The sequence below is a fragment of the Pocillopora damicornis genome, chromosome 2 (assembly GCF_964200805.1).
Source record: "Pocillopora damicornis chromosome 2, jaPocDami1.2, whole genome shotgun sequence".
NCBI classification, from domain to species: domain Eukaryota; kingdom Metazoa; phylum Cnidaria; class Anthozoa; order Scleractinia; family Pocilloporidae; genus Pocillopora; species Pocillopora damicornis.
The window spans coordinates 24,849,458-24,868,662 of NC_142671.1; the positions used below are offsets into that span (position 1 = coordinate 24,849,458).

The 19,205-nt window shown below is 36.8% G+C and overlaps 1 protein-coding gene across 1 annotated transcript; it reads left to right on the forward strand.

Moving 5' to 3' along the window:
* The first annotated feature begins 53 nt into the window (after nucleotides 1-53).
* LOC113669699 (cytoplasmic polyadenylation element-binding protein 2) lies at nucleotides 54-17,314 on the forward strand. Its single transcript, XM_027185776.2, has 9 exons — nucleotides 54-1,405; nucleotides 1,897-1,978; nucleotides 8,032-8,076; nucleotides 9,728-9,847; nucleotides 10,546-10,635; nucleotides 11,350-11,468; nucleotides 12,034-12,235; nucleotides 12,698-12,792; nucleotides 13,284-17,314. Exons 1-9 carry the CDS (start codon nucleotides 539-541, stop codon nucleotides 13,506-13,508), a joined length of 1,845 nt encoding a protein of 614 aa, XP_027041577.2. The 5' UTR covers nucleotides 54-538; the 3' UTR covers nucleotides 13,509-17,314.
* Nucleotides 17,315-19,205: the final 1,891 nt, after the last annotated feature.

Consider the following 19,205-nt stretch of genomic DNA (forward strand, 5'->3'; position numbering starts at 1 on the left):
TTGACCACGTGCAAAATTCCGAAAAAAGGAAAATTATTCATTGCAATCGCTTTAATCTATTGACTCTCTCTCGCGCGCTCATGAAAAGCGACTGTATCCTTAGCCTACAAACCTCGCAATCGTATTTACGCATTTAGTTGTTTACATTGGCGAGGCATCTTCCGCTAGCATTTCGGCCTTTTACAGGATGTTGTTTCTCAAGCCACCCCGAGGCCTTTAAAAGCGCCAGTCGCATTCAATATTCTTTCATAAGGGCAGAAAATCGTATTTTCCTCCTTAGGTCAAATCAAACACCACCGTTGTCGAAAACACATTAGAAATGCGCGTCCGATCGTCGAATCTGATTTCATATGATCATTATTAATTTTCCCATAAGCAGGTAGAACCACGTGATACTGACCGCGGAACCATTCATCTGACTCGCATCCTGTTCAACTTGACAGAAAAAGGAACGACGTGGCGCGGTGAACACAATAGCACCTGCTGTATACGTAATCCACTAAGGCACTATTTCGCCTTAGTTCTACAATTCTGGGATATGGCCGATTTTGGCCACACAACAAGATCACTTTCACCAGTTGACTACAGTCACAGCGACTCGCGAGCGACGTCGCTTTTTTTCCCTGGAAATCTAAAGGAGGAACATTCGGAAAACAAAAATATTAAAAACGGTTCATGCGAAGACTGTTTAGACGACTCGCCAAAATCTAAGGTAAATTCAACGCAGGGAAATACACCTTTGGAGCAAACAAAACTTAATTTCACGAGAGATTCAGAGAACTCCATGTTTCACGATTTTGCAGCATCGACCACGTTTTGGTCGCCAGCCACCGTAGAGGATGTATTTGTACAACCCGGCGCAATTCCACAGCCAGTAAACGGCATTCATTTACCCTCCAACACTCCGGTTATAACCCAGCCACGAAGATTAAATGGGCCGACGAATATGACGACAACAATGAACCATCAGCCAAGAAGACCGATTCCTCATAACTCGGCGTTTATAACGCAAAACAAATCAATGCCTACTATAACAAGTTTGGGGGGATGGAATCAACAGACCCCGCCATCCATTTCAGGCTGGCCTTCACAACAACAAAACTCGTGGGGAAGTCGGCCTTCAAACCACACACTGAACGCCATAAATTTCCCACATGGAAGAAATTCTAGGCCGTCTTCGTTAACACTTCCAAGCTCTTCGCGAATGCGAAATCATCATCGTCTAAACCCTACGTTTCCTCCTGTTTCAAGATCGACCATCTCAACACAGAGCATAACGCAGGGATTACAAAGTTTGAGTCTGAATCGGCAACCCGTGGACGGTACGATTTTGGATGATATCCCTAGCCTTGGAAATTCACATGGCCAAAACAACGAGCTTTCAAACTCCCTTTACTCGTATCAGGTAAAATCATAGAAATTATAAAACATATTTTGAAGGAAACATCATATACAAAAGAACAAGTTGGCAAAAAGATACCGTACGTTGGGTGATTCTCCCTTCCAATGCAGATTATTTTTTGAACCGAAATTAAGAAGAGTACAACGTTACGTTCACACGAATGCAGTTAGAAACCGTAATAAAGAATCCTTTTATATTAGATAAGAGATGTCTATTTAAAGCCACACGGTATTTTCCATGAAATCGTTAGGAGACGACGAGCGAAATAAAAAATGAGAAATATGGATTCGCTAGAATCAATAATGTTTTCTCCGTCCTTTCACCAAAACATACATAAATTAATGAGGGAAAAAGTTGGCTTAAAGGTACAGCTGCTTCGAAATTATGATGTAAAGTCGTAATAAAAGTGGAAATTTAGGGAAATTTTTTTTAAACCTTTGTGGATCTTAAACTCTCATCACTAATGGATCTTTTGTCTTCTCTTTCCTATTCAGGATTCAATGAAATTTCCATCTTTGGAGACCCGTTTACTTGATATAATTCGTTCTCCTTCGGATCCTCCAGATAACTTAAGCGGTTAGTATGATCTTTTATTACGACGCAAAATCCCTTTATATGTCTGAAGGCACAAAAAAGAAGAAGCATGAATAAAATACCTTGTTCAATAAGAGCCAAAGCAACAGGAACATACAATTCTATCAAATTTTGCCACGCTCATTTACCGGCATAACATTTTGTTTTGTGAAATTAGGTTGTGCGCAAACGTACATTGCTTTTAACACATGTTACAGATTTAGCCAGTCTTTATGGGAAATTTCTCTTCCTGAGAGTTCATCTGGTTAATAATGAGTGCGCATCGCGATAGAACATTCACTCACGTTCGCATCTCGCTGGAAATCCCTATTAGACTGCGGTAAAGTAAGAATATGAAAACTTTCATTCCCTACTAATTTCTGGCGCACGGCACCTGCACTTTCCGCCATGGTTCTTTTAATTTTTAATGGGTTTTCAAAATGGCCAGAAACAAGAATATTTGAAGTTTCTATTATATCTTCGCTGCTTTCCCTTTCTTTTTGGGAAATTAGATGTTCTACATCTATAAAAGATTTTCTTTAAAGCAAAAAATTGATGGGTTAGTGTTGTTGACAATCAGCATTTTTAGTTTTAGTTAAGATAAACCTAAAAATGGCGGTAAATGCGTAAATCGTGGGAAGAGGACTCGACAGATACATTTGGAAGAAAACTACAAACTACATTTTGGAAATACTCCTTTCTCAAATTTAAATAAAAAAGAAAATAATTAGAGTACGCTTGTTTCCTAAGTCATATGAATGTCTAGGATGCTACACTGCGGATGCTGATGAAGTACCACTGGTAAAATTGCAAAGGAAGGAAGCCATAAAATTATCCTTACTATTTAATTGTCTCAAAGTCACTTCTCGTATCATTTAAAGAAAAATTGTTTCATGTCGTATTCTAACGAATTGTCGTCGTTGACTGTTAAAGGAAAGAATAACGAAAAATTAAAGATGGACTGCATGAGGGTGCATGGTCGCCGACTGCTTTATTACGGGAAACGACATTTAAATCTATCCTTCGAGTTGAAGTGTGTGCGACGGTCAAAAAGATGAAAAGTCAGAGATGGCGAAGGCCATAATCATTTCGTTTAGATCAGAATATTCATTCGAAGGATCACAAAAATGTCCCTTTCTTTGCCTTACATAGTATGAAAAGTTAAAAATCATCCAAGTCATGAAAACATTGTTGAATGTTTTTCATATTGTCTCCACGCCGTTCCGTCCGTTGAAAAACGATAATCAGCTACTTCAGATAATCCTCTGTTTAAATTTGTTGCGTTTGCTTCTTTAGCAATCTTTGTAAAACCATAGTTCTACTAACTCATCTACAAAATCAGACTCCCAGCGGTCTCATTTGGTTGAATAACCTTTTAACGCGAACAAAATTTGTGAAATTACTGTTAGTCCTGAAAGGGAGAAAAAGCACAATATCACCGCTTTTACAACTTGTAGTGAAGGTTCCTCTAGTCCCCTGAGACAAAATCAAAATCACAACAGTTGGGTCTGACTACCAAACATATTTCTTTTCTTTAAGGAAAATAAACGTAATTTGATTTCTATTTAGTGTCGCTCAAGTCTCACTTTTACGGCTCGTGACTGATCAAACACTTAAAATTGGTCAAAAGAAAACACAAAAATGGGAGCTCGAAGGAAACGTCTTTCTTACGCCAAACAAATGAAAAAGGTTTTTCTTATATGACGAAAAACTGCGAAAGTATAAGATCAATGAAGAGGGCTTACGCAAGAAACGCCAACGCAGCTTCGTCCCTGAGGTACAAACAGACCCAGTAACTAAATTTCTTCCGTATTTCAATTCTTCTCTATGAGTGTGAGAATAGGAACATTAAACATCTAAAACAGAGGAAGCGAGGTTTCTGAGAAAAAAGCAGTAAAATGCAGATTTATACGGCATCTCATAGTTCGTAAGATCGCATCTATAAAGCTGACGTTATAATGACTGGTGATGTTTTTTGACGAAAAGAAAATATTCCACCGAAAATTTTGATCATAAACTAAAAGAAATACAAGGAAAACCCTCAACGAGAAAGGAAAGCTCGGGAGGGACAAATTTTATTGATAATTTATTCAAGTCTACCTTCCTTCCGTTCTTTTTCCCTTTTAAGCTTTCAGCTAAAAAACTGTAGCAGACGTTAGGTAAAGCACCGAGCAAAGTTACCGATATAAAGCTGACGATACCATTGAAGAGAAGAGACGAACCAACTCTCGATCTTTTAAAGGGAATTGTCCTTATTTAAATTGAAATTTAGAGTTCAAATCGAGAATACATATCAGAATTTTTAACTAAAACTTTACTACAGTAAACTGAAAACACAATTAAATCTCTCAGCTGCACGCGGTTTTATATTAATATTCAAAACGAGAAAACCAATTTTAATAGCGAAAAGTAGTTCTGACGTGATGTTTTATTAAAGCTCTTCTTCGCTTTGAAGTGCATTTTCTTGATAGGATATTATTCTGAAATAATTATCAACATTTCCTCTCATACGTTTGGCAAAAAGGACCTTTATATAGGGCCACAAGCTGAGTTTAGAATATAACATGGATAACAGCTGTATGGATTTTCAGTAACAATAGGTCAAAATTACTCTCCATTAAAATTTCTCTATCTGATTGGTTACGAGAAAGAAAGGCAAATCTTTGGCAGCTAAGGAAGCACATTTGGCGATTATGTCAAACAACGTCTCTCAGAAGATGCCAAGCTTTTGGAGACATCGATTTGCGGAGTTGTCTAATGAGATTTCTAGGTGAATATCCTTAGAGACCCCTTAGCCATTTCAGACAACCTTAGTAACGTCTGGCTAAAATCGTGCTCATTTGTATTGAGAATTGAGACTCGTTAACAAGTTTTTAAGTCAGCACGATACTCGATGCAAATTTATTTCAACACTTTCCTTTGACTTCCAACCAAGTCAAACTGAATTGCTGCTCTGCGAAGTTGCTCTTCAACATTTGTTTGCACTTTATTTCACAGACATGTGCACTTGTGTGGCAAAAAACCTTCTCTTTCATGCGTTTCTTCATAAACCAACTAAGCTGAGAAATTATGATACATCATAATCATTTTTAATTTTAATTTCGGGAGGATACTACTGGCGTTCATAAATGTGTTTAGACTGCTCTGTTCCAAAAGCCTGCGTCCTACTTAAAATACATTCCACTTCTTCATAAGGAGCGATTGCCCTACTCTTTTGAAATCGAGAGCATTATTTATGAAGAAAAGTTAAAATATCTGTCTGATGAAAGGATAACGTTGAACTTAAATTTTGCCGCTAGTAATAAAGACTTTAAGCAATTCATTAAGTTAAAACAAACCACGTTCACTAGTCTCAAATCTGGTGTCTAAATTGACCTGATTAAGGCCAGGATATGTGCCAATCATCTTGTAATGAAGGTAATGTCTCCAAGAAAGATATTTTTGCAGAAAACGGAAAAAATGTGGAAATGATTTCATGCAAGAAATTCGTGGGCATAATCTCCGTTAACTTTAATGTTAATTAAATTTAATTGAGATTATGCCCACAAATTTCTTGCATGAAATCATTGCCACAAAGAAGTAACTAAAAGCGGTGACTCTTACTTGTGAATGAACAATCGATTTTGTAATCGTTAGCGTTATGACCTTAGATTGTTTCCCAAACTGTCACATATTTAGTGCAATTTGGTTCTTTAATGAGCTTACGGTCTATTAAAAATAAAAACGATTTTAAGAGGCTTTGTAATTGAGAATAACAAATGTAAACTGTGGGCGCAGAACGAGAAACATATTAAACGAGCGTTGAAAGATGGAATGATGCCATAAAGAGGGATAGTCAAAAAACGCCATTATATATCTCAAAATATCGATTCAGGTTAAGTTGATTTTGTGGATTACGTCCAAGAAGTCAGATATAGTAATCATCATTTCGTTTTTCTGATTACACCTCTTGTGAAGAAAGCAAAAGTTCATAGCGTGCGCCTCGATATATGCCATCATCAATAAATCGTCAAATATTAACGACATTAACTACATAATAACATAGAGGAAGGTCGTTACAGGGAAATCTTGAACCGGGGCCGTAATCATCGTGCAAGATCACTGTAACAAGGCCGAAGTTGGAGATTTTAGATTTTACCTAAAGAACGTCCCTCTTGGTTATTGAGTTAATTGCTTTACGGCTAAGAAAACGTTTCTGGAAAGAAAAAGAAACTCGACAGGTGGGTGCAATTCACTCACGATGACGATGACGGAGACTGAAGTATTCTGCATAGTGCATTCCGAAACATTTCAGTTTTAATTCAACAGGAGGCCATGGGTGCTTTTCTGTAAACATTAACGTTGAGACGTTGATTCTTGAGTATCAGACATAATTTCTTATGTCAAGTTGAGACACTACAGTACTGTAACAATCATTTTTAATGAGAATGGATAGTTTTTGATAACTCCAGGAGCACGCTTGGGATATGAGTCAATATCGTATCCAACAAGCGGGAATGGAATGATTCAGTTTTATTAAATTTGTTTTCACTCTCAAAGTTTTTTTCAAATTAAAATTCCCGTAAGTCGATGTTGCATCCGACCGCCAAAGCGGCAAAATAATCACATGAAATGTGTAATAAACATTACTAAAGCTAAACAAAACGGAGCTAAACAAAATCCAACGCTAAAAGCAGTTTACCCAGCCGGACCTGAATAGCTAAGTGAAATGAAGAAATTTTTAATCCGAAAAAAGTTCAAGGGTACGAGCTAGAACACTTCCGCAAAAGCATTCAAAACTGTCTGGGTTCGACAACTGTTTTGGTTTGTGGAACCGAGCGAAGGAAGAGATTGAAGACAGTTTTCGTTTAAATGTCTTCAACTCTGGGTCTCGATCCAGGTGTAGGAGTAACGAGTTACAGATTGAGATTAGTATTCGGTTCACTTTGTAGAACTTCAAGCTTATTCTAAAGCATTGTGTTAATTCACAAATGTCTTGCTATGTGGTAGCCAAGGGAAAATAACCAAAGTTATGGCTGCCTGAACGTAGTTTACAGATAAGCTGATGTAAATAAAGGTCCTGGTCTAGCTTAGATATTTTAAGGCAAAGTTTGTAAGTTATCCCAAAGTTTTGGAGGTAACCGGCTGTTCTCTTTGTTGTGCTCTATCTTTTTGTAGACTAGATAACACTAGTGCCAGGTGCAACGTTTTTATTACTGAAACTTCAACTATACCTACTATCAAATAGAGCTTTATCAGACTCTTTTGATTTTCTTTTTGTTACCGTGATAACATTGACTAGCATCTGTTTTACTTAATTTCCACCGCTCAGGAGAAGCGTTTGCTTCCGCCTAAAATTTGATTCAGCTTAACAACGCTTGATCTGACTATTTTCCATTTTAGGATGGCTCGGTATATGAGCGGATAACTGTAACTGATTGGTCCAATCAGAACACAAAAAATGATTATCTCATCCACATATATGTGACAAGTTTTGTTAAATGAATACTCGATAGTTGACCCATGTCACATTTACAGTTTGACCCTCAGCTCGAATCGGTGAATCGGTAAATGAGTAGGTGAACGGGGGCATCTTCTGATTGCAAAGAGCGACTTCCGCTCAGTTGAATCAAATTGGCTCGAAATGATGGTTAGCAGCTTCCACATTTGCTTCCCTTGAGTTTGCATAAAAATTCTCGATTGTTTATCAACACGTATTCATCAATTTTCAAACAAGTACGTTCACCAGAGTAACATTACAGGCTCTTGTAAGCGCCCTTACTTTTTGCATAATGCGTCCTTAAAACAAGAACGAGGTCAATGACTCCTATTTGTTTTTTTCTTAACTGCAATCTACCACAGCTCTTTGCAAACTTTCCAAAAAAATACGTTGACAAAGTTCGGCGCCAGCTTAAAATTTGGCTGAAAATCTCAAAGGAAACGTTTTAAAACTTTTGAGCAACTTTGCATTTTAGGCATTATATCGACAATTTGGGCATTATTTGAGCACATGGTGGCCTTTCTTAAGCATGGCCATGTGAATACTAACGAGATCTTCTATCTTTTCTGCATTTCAGCCTTCAAGTATCATCTGCAAAAGAAAGGAATTTCTCACGCAGGAGGTAAATAATTAAACGATTTTATTTTGTAATTTAACCGTACACAGTAAGCATCATCTAATTGATTACCCTGCGTTCACGGCAGCCCATGTTTCGTCAGACTGTATAGTCCCGATATGATGAAAAAATTTGGGAAATATACTTAAATAATAAAAAAGAAGCTTTTTCTCTTCCAAATATCTACTGTAACAATTTTTGAAAAAATAGATATTATCCTGCTGCAATGATTGAAAAAAATTGCAAATATGCAATTTAACTAAAAGTACGTCCGTTAGTTTCAAATTATGTCGCCTTGAAAAGAGGATAAGGCGACCAAATTTCTCCAAAACTGAATTGAAAAAAATTTCATCTGTTATTAAGTAAGTTATGTATCTCAGAAATCTGAGATATATAACTTACATGGGAACGAAAAGTGACATGATAATGACATGGCTTAACAAGCTTGATTTCAGTTATTCTGAGCTTGTAACAATGCCGTTAATTTTACGTAGTTTTTAAATTGCGTAGACCTAACGGGATAACATTGTGAAAAAAAATTGATATTAAAAAATGTTAGCTCTACCAACAACATAATGAACAATGTCATGGAACCAACACAAGGACCAGTTCCTAGTTGGCTTATTGGCTTATTTGGTAGAGTGCTGCACCGGTATCGCAGAGGTCAGGGGTTCAAATCCCGTACAGGCCTAATTTTTTCTTCGGGCCTTATTTTCACTGCTGCCTAGAAATCCGCCTTCGTGGGATAGAAACATTTATAAAATGTGTCAAGCATAGGAGGCTCCATAGGGGTTTTTAACCGCGCGAGATCTGGGTGCGAACATAGCCCGAGTGTCACCATGCAAAACAAACATGGTGGCTCGATACGATCGCACGATTGTTACCTGAAAAGGTGAGTTAAAAACAGTTTAACTCCACACAGTTTTTGTGTGATGGAATCTAGGGTTTCCAGCAACTGCACCCGTAATGTTCATAGCCCCTGTACTAAAGAAGTCAACTGAAAAGAAAACACCGTGGGAAAGATTGCCAAAAGTTTACGCATGCTCAGATATAGATCTTGGCGAACTTTTATTCCATGACGTAATGTTATGCGACAAAGAAAATCGGAGTCTTTCGAGCAAGATTTATCGCGTTTCCTTCGATGGAATTTCTTAAGATTTGCTGAACTGTTTGCTTGTTGATAAAAAGAAATTCATGACCAAATTTGAGATAGAGGTGGAACATACAAAACTGCAAATACCGAGGAAACTTCCTCTGAAACCCCTATTTTTTTGGGCTTTTAAATGATCGGCAGAACAAATTTCACAAATTTTAAAAATATTGAGAGATAGAAGAAAATCAGGGGCAAGGCCAAATTATCAGCGACGAGCGCTTCCCTTCGTGGAGCCTTAGCTTAATAACGAAAATCAGTTTGATAATATTTACAACAGCAAACAATAGTCCGAACCTTGCTCATCGCCTTTTGATGGCTTTTAGTGATCTTGAAAAGCAAAAACATAAACATTTCCTAGAAAAACATTACGCAGGCGCGCGCGCCAACATTGAGCAAAAACCCTACAGGGCTTCCTTACCCGGGGTAAATTTCTGCAACTAACCTTTTTCAAGATTTATATTTTACTAACAAGTGTACGGGAAATTTATTTATTTTTGCTCATAGATCAAATTGTACCATCAATATGGTCTCTTAGTTGCTCTCCAACATCGGATTTGCCGGATCATATCGAGCGTTACTCGAGGAAAGTATTTGTTGGAGGACTGCCTCCAGATATTGATGAAGGTATGAAAACATTTTATGCTTGTGCACAGGCTATTAACTACTCATTAACTAGAGTAAGGTCGTTAAGGGATACTCTCAGACTGAGGCCTTGATAACTAAATTGTCGAGATTATTTAGTCGTATTTTATATAAAATGTTCAGTAAGAAAAATTGATTCAATCGAAACCCGTTACTTTACTTCAGGTAGAACGTTCTTTCATCTATTTCTTCATCGTTTCAAAAGGGTCCAACTGAACAAGTCAAGTCCATGAACCAACACGTATTCTGTTAAAAATATTTTCATTCATTCATTCATCATTTCAGCAGTAGGAAGTATTTCAACGGATAAAAGTCAATGGATGAAGAAGTGTACTTAAAAACTTGTTCCAATGTTTACGGCCACTTGGTAAAACAAGATACAAATGCTATAGGAAACCCGTTTCTGAATATGTCAGTACTCGTCATGGCTTTAGTTGAAGATACTAAACTAGCAAATAGTCTTTGGAATTTGTGGCACCTCTGCCCCTTGAGGGTTGCGTCAGTAAATGAAAGAAGGGCTTCTTAAGGGCGACTTGGCTTTACTTCGATAAAAGTAGCACTGCTGCTACCTGGAAACTCTCATTAACCTAAAAGGGCCGAGATTTAGTAGTGTCCAGATACTTGGTCAGTAGAGACATTTTGATTAGCTTCAGCTGCAAGTCTTATGTATTATTTTATAGATGAGATTCACGCCAGTTTCTGTCGGTTTGGTAGTTTGACTGTAGATTGGCCTCACAAAGCAGAGAGCAAGTCATACTTTCCTCCCAAAGGTAAGCTTATTAGGTGAACTTCTTTTTGAATTCAGGCCTTTTCAATAAGAACACACGACAACTTTAACGCACTACTTTTATTCCTACTTCACGACTTCGCGCTGTAATGTCGAAGGTTCTTTTAAATTACCATAACGCCTATATCAAAACATTTCTTCCATATGAAAAAGGAACGACGTTTCGACCGCTCAACAGTCATTTTTAAGTTGGAGGATAAAGAATTTTATCATGCGCTTCTATGATTAATTGTAAAAATGCTAATGAGATACTGACGAAAACTGCAGCAAGAGTGATGAAAAACGCTAAGGCGAAAGAAACATTAAAAGTGAATCGATTAGGTAAATACTTTTTTGCATCACACAGACCGCACTTATGATAATAAACAAAGTTTTGTTGATTAACAATTGGAGGTTTTTGTGTTCTTTCGGCTGTAATCGTCCTTGATCTCCTGACTTGTGTAAATGGGCTGGACATCGGCAACAATCTTTCGGCTGAGATCACCGAGTTGGTGTCTTACCGCATTTGCTGCTTTCTGGTCTTTGAACGGTAGGACAACTCTGATAGGAGCATCGTGTTCATCGCATACTTGTTGTTTAGTACAGTGACTTTCATTTCAACAAAATGTCTGATGGTATTCTCTAAAAAAGGTTTCGGGGTAAGAAACATCGCGCTTTTTAACGTCAATTTTTATAATAAAATCCATTTCTTCCACAGGTTATGCATTTCTGCTGTACCTGGAGGAGCAATCGGTGCAGAAACTAATCGACGCCTGCTTCCAGCAAGATGACAAACTCTACCTGTGTGTGTCCAGTCCTACTATTAAAGACAAACCCGTGAGTTCCTTTTCTCTGTGTCCCTATCATTATTCTAACTCGGATGGAAGACAGGAGAACTCTTAATTTGGAATTTAACATTTTATTTTTTAGCAAAGTGTCTTGAGTTATTTCCGAACATCCTCATCGGTTCTTACTCCGTATTATGTTATGCTGACCGTTTCCACAGAAACGGCCATAAGCCATGTATTTTTGGTCGCGATAGCCGGCAAATTCAAACTAAACAGGTTAGGTTCGGGTGCCACATATGAAACTACTTACTGACGTAACTTGCTTCAGCTGTACTGGAGAATATTGGCCCAAGGTCGCTTTTGAACGGACGTCGCTGCGCTCAGTCCGTACTGCTACGACCTCCGGCAAATCTTCCCCTGTACGGTCCTTATGATCGGTTAGTACGATGTTATAAATTTTTTTCAACTCTGATTAACCTAGTTGCCTAGAGCCTACAAAGACCTATGTTAAATTAATATAGCGGATGTAATTTAAAATTTCTTTCTTTCTCCCTTCCCCCTTCAAGAAAAAATTGTGAATGTATGAAAAAAACTCATTTCGTTTGAAACTACAGGTTCAGATAAGACCTTGGAATCTGAATGATTCAGATTTTGTCATGGACGGTTCACATCCACTTGACCCAAGGAAAACAATTTTTGTCGGTGGAGTGCCTCGCCCATTGAGAGCAATAGAGCTGGCCATGATAATGGATCGGCTGTATGGAGGAGTCTGTTATGCTGGGATAGATGTAGATCCTGAACTGAAATATCCTAAGGGTAAGAGTTATTTAGCTTAACGCAGTTGTTACGTTTCAGTAATAAAAAGTTGCATAAACTCGAAGAAAGATTTTTTCAAATTCGAATCAGCTAACTGGGTTAGTAAAACGACATTTAGGAAAAGGATTACATGCAAAATGAAAAAAAATAGCGAAGACAATAGAGCAATTTTACAAAGCGTGCATATGCAAAATTACGAATATCGAACAAATTGCAACGGCAAATGAATAAAGGGGCAAGTTTCTAAAGAAACTGTGGTGCTGCGTCGGTGGGAGAGTATAGCAGGTAATTTAGTGTTAACAACTGGGTTGAAAACGTAAATTAGCCACCGTAAAGGGCGGCTAATACGGTGGCTAATACACGTTTTCAACCCAGTTGTTAACACTAAATTAAGTTGCAACGGCAACAGATAAGGAGCTGCTGTTCAGCTTTTGACATATTACATTTTGCTTTACATTTAAGGTGCTGGTCGAGTGGCCTTCTCCAATCAACAAAGTTATATTGCCGCTATCAGTGCCAGATTTGTGCAGCTGCAACATGGCGACATAGATAAAAGAGTAAGCCTTTCGACTGACATTGTTAGTCATGTCATGTTAGTCAATTTTTCGCGATTTTGGGCCAAGACAAACCTATTTTCACTACTGATATTACATCTCCTTATACCATCGTTCCCAATAGCGGAGGTCGGAAAAACTACTTTGCCCACTTGAATAAGTGTTAACACCCAACTGTTTTTCATTCGGGAATAACTATTATTAGTTTCTGGTCATCCACTAAATGCCGAATTACTACCTGTGATAAAAAGGCAAATCACTATCATGAGAGAATACCGTATACCTGAGCAAAAAAGTCTTGGAATACCTTATTTCTCAAACCCCTCTAATATTATATATATTAATATTATAACTCTTTTGAAGATATCTTAGTTAGCTGTGTTGATAGTTGTAGGTTTTAAATAAAAATAGCTTTACTCCCATTTTTTATTTTACTCCATTAGTATGTGCAATAGCCTTTCTTATCAATAACACAGTTTCATATCACTTTCCAGGTTGAAGTCAAGCCATATGTTTTGGATGATCAGTTGTGTGACGAGTGTCATGGCGCCCGGTGCGCAGGTAAATTTGCACCATTTTTTTGCGCAAATGTCACGTGCCTGCAGTACTATTGCGAACAGTGCTGGGCACTCATACACTCCAGGCAAGGGCGGGAATTTCACAAGCCTCTGGTCAAGGAAGGCGCTGACCGACCAAGAACCGTTCCATTTAGGTGGTAAAGAAATATAGTTAATTCAAGTAAATATCAACTCGATTCCAAGTTGATAAGAATTTCTTTATCCAGTTAAAGAGAAAATACCATCTTGAATTGGATGAAAAAATCTGCTTAATCAAATTGTTGTGATTAGTAAACTCAGGTATGCTTTGTCTTTCCTTTCTCTCTTACTTCTTCACTACTGTGTGGTCTATGATGTAAATGTTAATTGGAGTTGAGTTAGTGAGAGGAAAGTATATAATAGAATTGGTGTCAGGTAATCGAGGTTGTCGTTTACGAAGGAAGCATTTTGCTTGGTAGAAATTCACTCCACAACGCCGAGTGGACTCTCAGTTTATGCGTTTAAATTTCACAATTAACTTCAATTTGAAAGTGAAGAATTTTTCAAGAATATTTCGGAATGTGCGGGAGGTTTCCTTTTCCATTTTAGTAGTTTAACACTTTTATCGAGTACTAAATTTTAATTTTTTAACCGAAGAGAAAATTGCATACTTTGAACGAGTAGAGTTATTTTATTTAACGAATTACAACTACATGAAATTAAAATATTATTGCTAATAGAATTGTAAATACCAGCTGAAAAGCAAAATTAAATTTCAGCGAAGAAAGATAAGTTGTAAACTTACGCAAAGATTATGCCTTGGTGCGAAGAGGGAATTTTTTTTCTGGAGTTTAATTTTGTAGAATGTTTAGTAATGACTCATGGGAGAATTACCATTGTTGAAATAGTTTTAGATATGGGCAGGACTACTGTTAAAAACGAACAAACAAACAAAAAAAAAAATACTTCTAAGTCAAATAAAGAAGGGGCGGGGTGGGGAGGATGGGGGGCAGTATGCAAATTCTTCACTGAGCCGGAGTGCAAAACCAAGACATCACGACAATCGGATTGAAATGGATTAAATAGCCTGTATATTTTTTGTTTCCGTTATTTCAAAACAACACAATTGTGATGAGAAATAATGATTGGTTTTTTAAACCGTACTATCGATGTTGGATAATGAATAACACAGTGATAAATTGAAACGGAGAAATCATTCTACTTTGTTTCGAGAGGATAAAGCTATTATCTTTTATCTTTTGTTCAAAAGGGCAGAACTTTTTTATAGATTTTATATTTACTTCAAATAATATATGAAATGAGTTTAATTTTGGAAACATTTAGTTTTAGAAGATGATAAAATCAGTTTGAGAAATATCAATTCATACAATTTAAGGGTTGCTTGTTCGCGTGGCAGAAAGTGACAATCGTGTGCTGCTGGGAAAAAAAGAAACTGTTCTAATTAACTTTCAAACTTTAAAGCATATCAGAACACTTGCAATTTGTACCGTTTTTACCAGTTACACCTGAGACCCGATGACCCAAACTATATCAATGTAATTTCACACGCACAACATGCTAATTGGCTTTAAATGTTACATTCGTTACAATTTTTGTTTTGTACAAAACAGATTATTTGCTCAAGATTTTTAAAGGTTCTATAAACGTACTTCTTCAAAATTTGTCAAGAAGACTTTTTACATTTAAAATTTCGTAGCAAAGGGGTCAGTGACGACGTCACGATTGAGTACAATAAATTGCTCTCACAATGATTTGCTATTCAAGTATTTTTGAAATTGTCCATCCTTTTGTAATTTTAATAGGCTTTAACTTGTATGCACGTTTACCTCGTTCGGTGACTTGAAAACTATCTGCCACGCAAACATCATCTCTGAATTTGATAAGTTACACCTTTTCACTTATTCTAGCTCGTACAAATGTATAATAATATTTTTTGCTTTATTTATGCATGTTATTCGCTATCTCAGAGTGTAAGGTTTATAAGTTATTAGAACCTGTGTGGGCATCATCTACACGAGAAAAAAAGTGCCTGGTTAAGGACTTCCTCCAAAAAAGGTAACAATTAATGAAAATTAATGGTAGCACCACAGCTAGATCTCACATGAAGTGTAATATCCTAATGTTTTTAGACTGTTCTTGAAGACTATCATTAACTAATCTTTTTTCAGTTTCAATAATTACACCATACCACATACGAATCAAGACTGACTAGATTGCTTTCCCTCCAACTATCCCAAAACTAATATCTTTTTTATGCCTTGAGGCAATATCTTTCGAGCTAACTATTACCATTTTCCGCCATGCAAGAAATGTATGAAATATTTATAGATCACTTCACTTAGAAAATGCTACTTTATTTCTACTTAAGAAAAAGGTAAGATATATCTTTGGGATAAAATATTATATCAATGACGTTTGAAAAGAAAGCCTTGTGTAGAGTGGGTGCATTAGTTTTCCTTTTACTTTAATTGTTCTTAATTTGTTTCCCTCCCACAGACAACACACGGTCTGAGCAAGCATCTTTATTTATACACTCAGTAAGACATAACTGCATTAATTTTCACTAGCAGTAAATACTAGTAAAGAATAACAATGATTAACTATACTAGGTCTGAGGGCGAGTTTGTGGGCTTTCAAAACTGATTTAAGCACAAAAGCTTAAGCTTTGTTTTTCACAAAGGTTGTAGCCGGAGAAAAGAAATTAAACGTAATTTCCATACGATTAACAAGCTTAAGCATACACGCTACGCTAGCTATCCTTAATAGTATTGTAGACTACGCCATACATTTGATATTTTCTTACCATTTACGTGGTTGCACCCAACCAAATTAATTCGAAGAAACGTCTGTCTTAACCAAGAAAGTTTTCCCTAAAACGGGTCTGAATCGAGGTGAAAACCATGAAATAATTTGAAATAAAAGTATCCTCACCATCAAATATATAATTACTGGTAGCGAAGCAACTATTGTACCATGAGAAACGGAAATAAAACTATGAAATTACAAACGTAGGAACTGTAAAGTAGTTAGAAGAGGTTGATGAATAAAGAACAATAAAATTTATCTTAAGTCATATCAAAGAAGGGAAGAAAATGCCCGTTTTAGCCTAGTTAATAGTGTAGAAATCAAAGACCTAGTAGAAATGATGACTTTTAACGAGCAAGGCTTAGTAGGTAAATGAAACGAAAATGGTTGATGATAAAACCTTCAGTAACTAGACTTAAATGGTTTTTAAAAACTAATTTTCACAAAGAAAACGAGTATTCTGTTGAGAAAAGAATTCTTTATTTTCATATGGTTTGCCAGTTTTCATTGACCTGTCATCTTTAAATTGAAGTTTAGATTAGAGTGACGGATTCCTTCAGAGGGAAAAGTAAACAATTCTTTGGAAAAAGGCTGCAGGGATTTTTTTTTCATTTTTTACAACTATTTTCTTAGTTTCAGTACAAGTAAGTTAAGCTGATTTTGTTTTTAAATTTTGCATATTTTACTAGCATTTGGAAGTAATTGTTTTATGTACCATGAAATAGAAACAATGCGACACAAAATCCAATTGACATTATTTATCACTAGGACGCAATTTTAAAAACCTCATATGATGCATGCCGGTTTTATAACTGATGCTATTTTCAAAACGTATTTTGACCTCTGCATTATAGATCTTACAGGTTAATGATAATTATTTTAAGATCTCTTTAATTTTGTATTCAAACATTTGTAGTATGTATTTAAGAATTCTTTGTTTCAGGTATCTGTAAATTCATAATTCTGCAACCGAGGTATAAAGTAAATTTTATAATTGAATATTTTGGTTATATATGGTCAATAGCGGAATAGAAAAAGTGATCTTGATGATTGGAGGTAGCCTGGAGTTTCCCCAGTAGCTACTTTTTTAGTATTAAGGGCATTTATGTGTTACAATGTATGTAACGCCGTTTGCTTCATCCATTAAAGTTCAAATAAATTAACTCTTCTTTGTGTTTAAAACTGCTATAAACCTGGTTGTGTCCTGGTGAAGAACTCGATTCACGTAATAAGCGGGAAAAGGCCATTCGGAAATAAACTTTCTCTAAAACAAATAAACAAAGGGGTAAGTTTCTAAAGAGCATGCGGTGCTGCGTCGGTGGGGGAGTATAACAAGATAATTTGGTTTTTATAAACCGAGTTTATAATGCAAATTAGCCACCATAACGAATTTTAAAACTGTCGTTTTGAGCATTAGCCTTTGTCATTCGTTCTGTTCGAAGCTACAGAAATTTCGACCAATCTACGTTCACGCACGACTTCGAGACTGCTCCCTGTTCAATTTGTTACGTGTTTGATGACCGGAATGCTAGGCATGGTGAAATGTCTTTAAAGATAATGTGAAATAGCCACCCGCCGTAAAGAATTTCAAAACTGACGTTTCCAGCGTTAGCCCTTTGTCATTCACTCTGTTCGAAGCTACAGTCATTTCGACTGATCTACGTTCACGCACGACCTCGAGACTGCTTCTTGGTCAGTTTGTTCCGTGTTTGATGACCCTGATGCTGGACATGATAAAATGTGTTGAGTGAACCTGTGACAAGAACGCTCCTTTCCGGGAAGTAAAACTAAGACAACAATCGTTTCCTTGAATCACTGCAGATTAACATCAGATTTAAAACTCTGCTGAAAGCACGAAACTCCAATGATTAGAAGTTGTGGACAAAATACAGGGTGCTAAGGAATCAAGACACACGAGGTTAGAATTGCTAGATGTGATAACTACAAGAATCTTTTTGATGAGGTAAAGGATACCAATTCCATCAAGAATGCCATTGAGGCGTGCATCAGCTCACATATCAATAACACCAGGAAAGAGGACAAGTTTCTGGCAATCTCTGATTTTAAAAAAGCCGACCTCCTAAATGACCACTTCTTTACGATAGGCGGACAAATTTCCCATGAATGGCCACCACTTTATCATGATGGCGCTCCAATCAGACCCGCACTATCACATCCACAATTTCGAGTATTAGCCTCACCGCAGAAAACATTACTCATGCCTTAGCAAAATTAAAGTCCAATACTTCTTGTAGTCCTGATGAAGTCCCACCAAAATTGTTCAAGCTGGCCAATACAGCTATTATTCCTTCGTTGCTGTCTGTGTTTAAAGTAAGCGCTAACCGCAACGTTGTTCCTAGTTCCTACCATGTGGAAAACAGCTGATGTTGTACCCATATACAAAAAAGAAAAAGACAATGAGACCGACAAATGCAGCTACCACCCTATTTCATTATTCAGTGTTCCTGGTAAACTAATGGAATCGATTGTAAGTTCCTCCATTACATCGCATGTGATCATTCACTATCTCAGTAATCCTTACCAATGAGAATATGGAAAATAATCATAACTCAACCAATATTCTAAGGTTCTCTTTCGCGTGATATTATCAAAAAAATTGTGTTCGCAGAGCTCCTTATTACTTATTACAAGTGATAACGTAATTACATATCGGTTAGCTTCGACTTTGTAGGTATGTTTTAGAGACAAAGGAATGCTTTCTCTAGGGCTAGGAAATTGTATTCTTGACGGGTATTCAACCCTGAACCGGCACACAGATACTTGAGGAATTAAGTTATACAAAACACCATTACCAAAATAATAATAGCACACATGCATTACCGTGGTCTGCTATCAATATATTAAAACATTTTAATTCTAAAGGAATTTTAAACAGACTTCGCTTCGTATTGGCAATAGAATATGGTATATTTTCGTCTCCCAAAAGAACGTGAGCGTCGGCAGCCACACGTCCAGCCTTTCTTTTAGCAACATAGTATCAAATCCAAACTCCGATTCTACACTCAATCCTAACATCACTGAAATGAAGGTGGT

Bases quoted from the DNA above. Each gene is read 5' to 3' on its own strand.
- LOC113669699 (XM_027185776.2), top strand. From the start codon at position 539: ATGGCCGATTTTGGCCACACAACAAGATCACTTTCACCAGTTGACTAC. The intron at 1,406-1,896 runs GTAAAATCATAG...TTTCCTATTCAG, and splicing joins ACTCCCTTTACTCGTATCAG to GATTCAATGAAATTTCCATC. The intron at 12,793-13,283 runs GTAAGCCTTTCG...ATCACTTTCCAG, and splicing joins ATGGCGACATAGATAAAAGA to GTTGAAGTCAAGCCATATGT.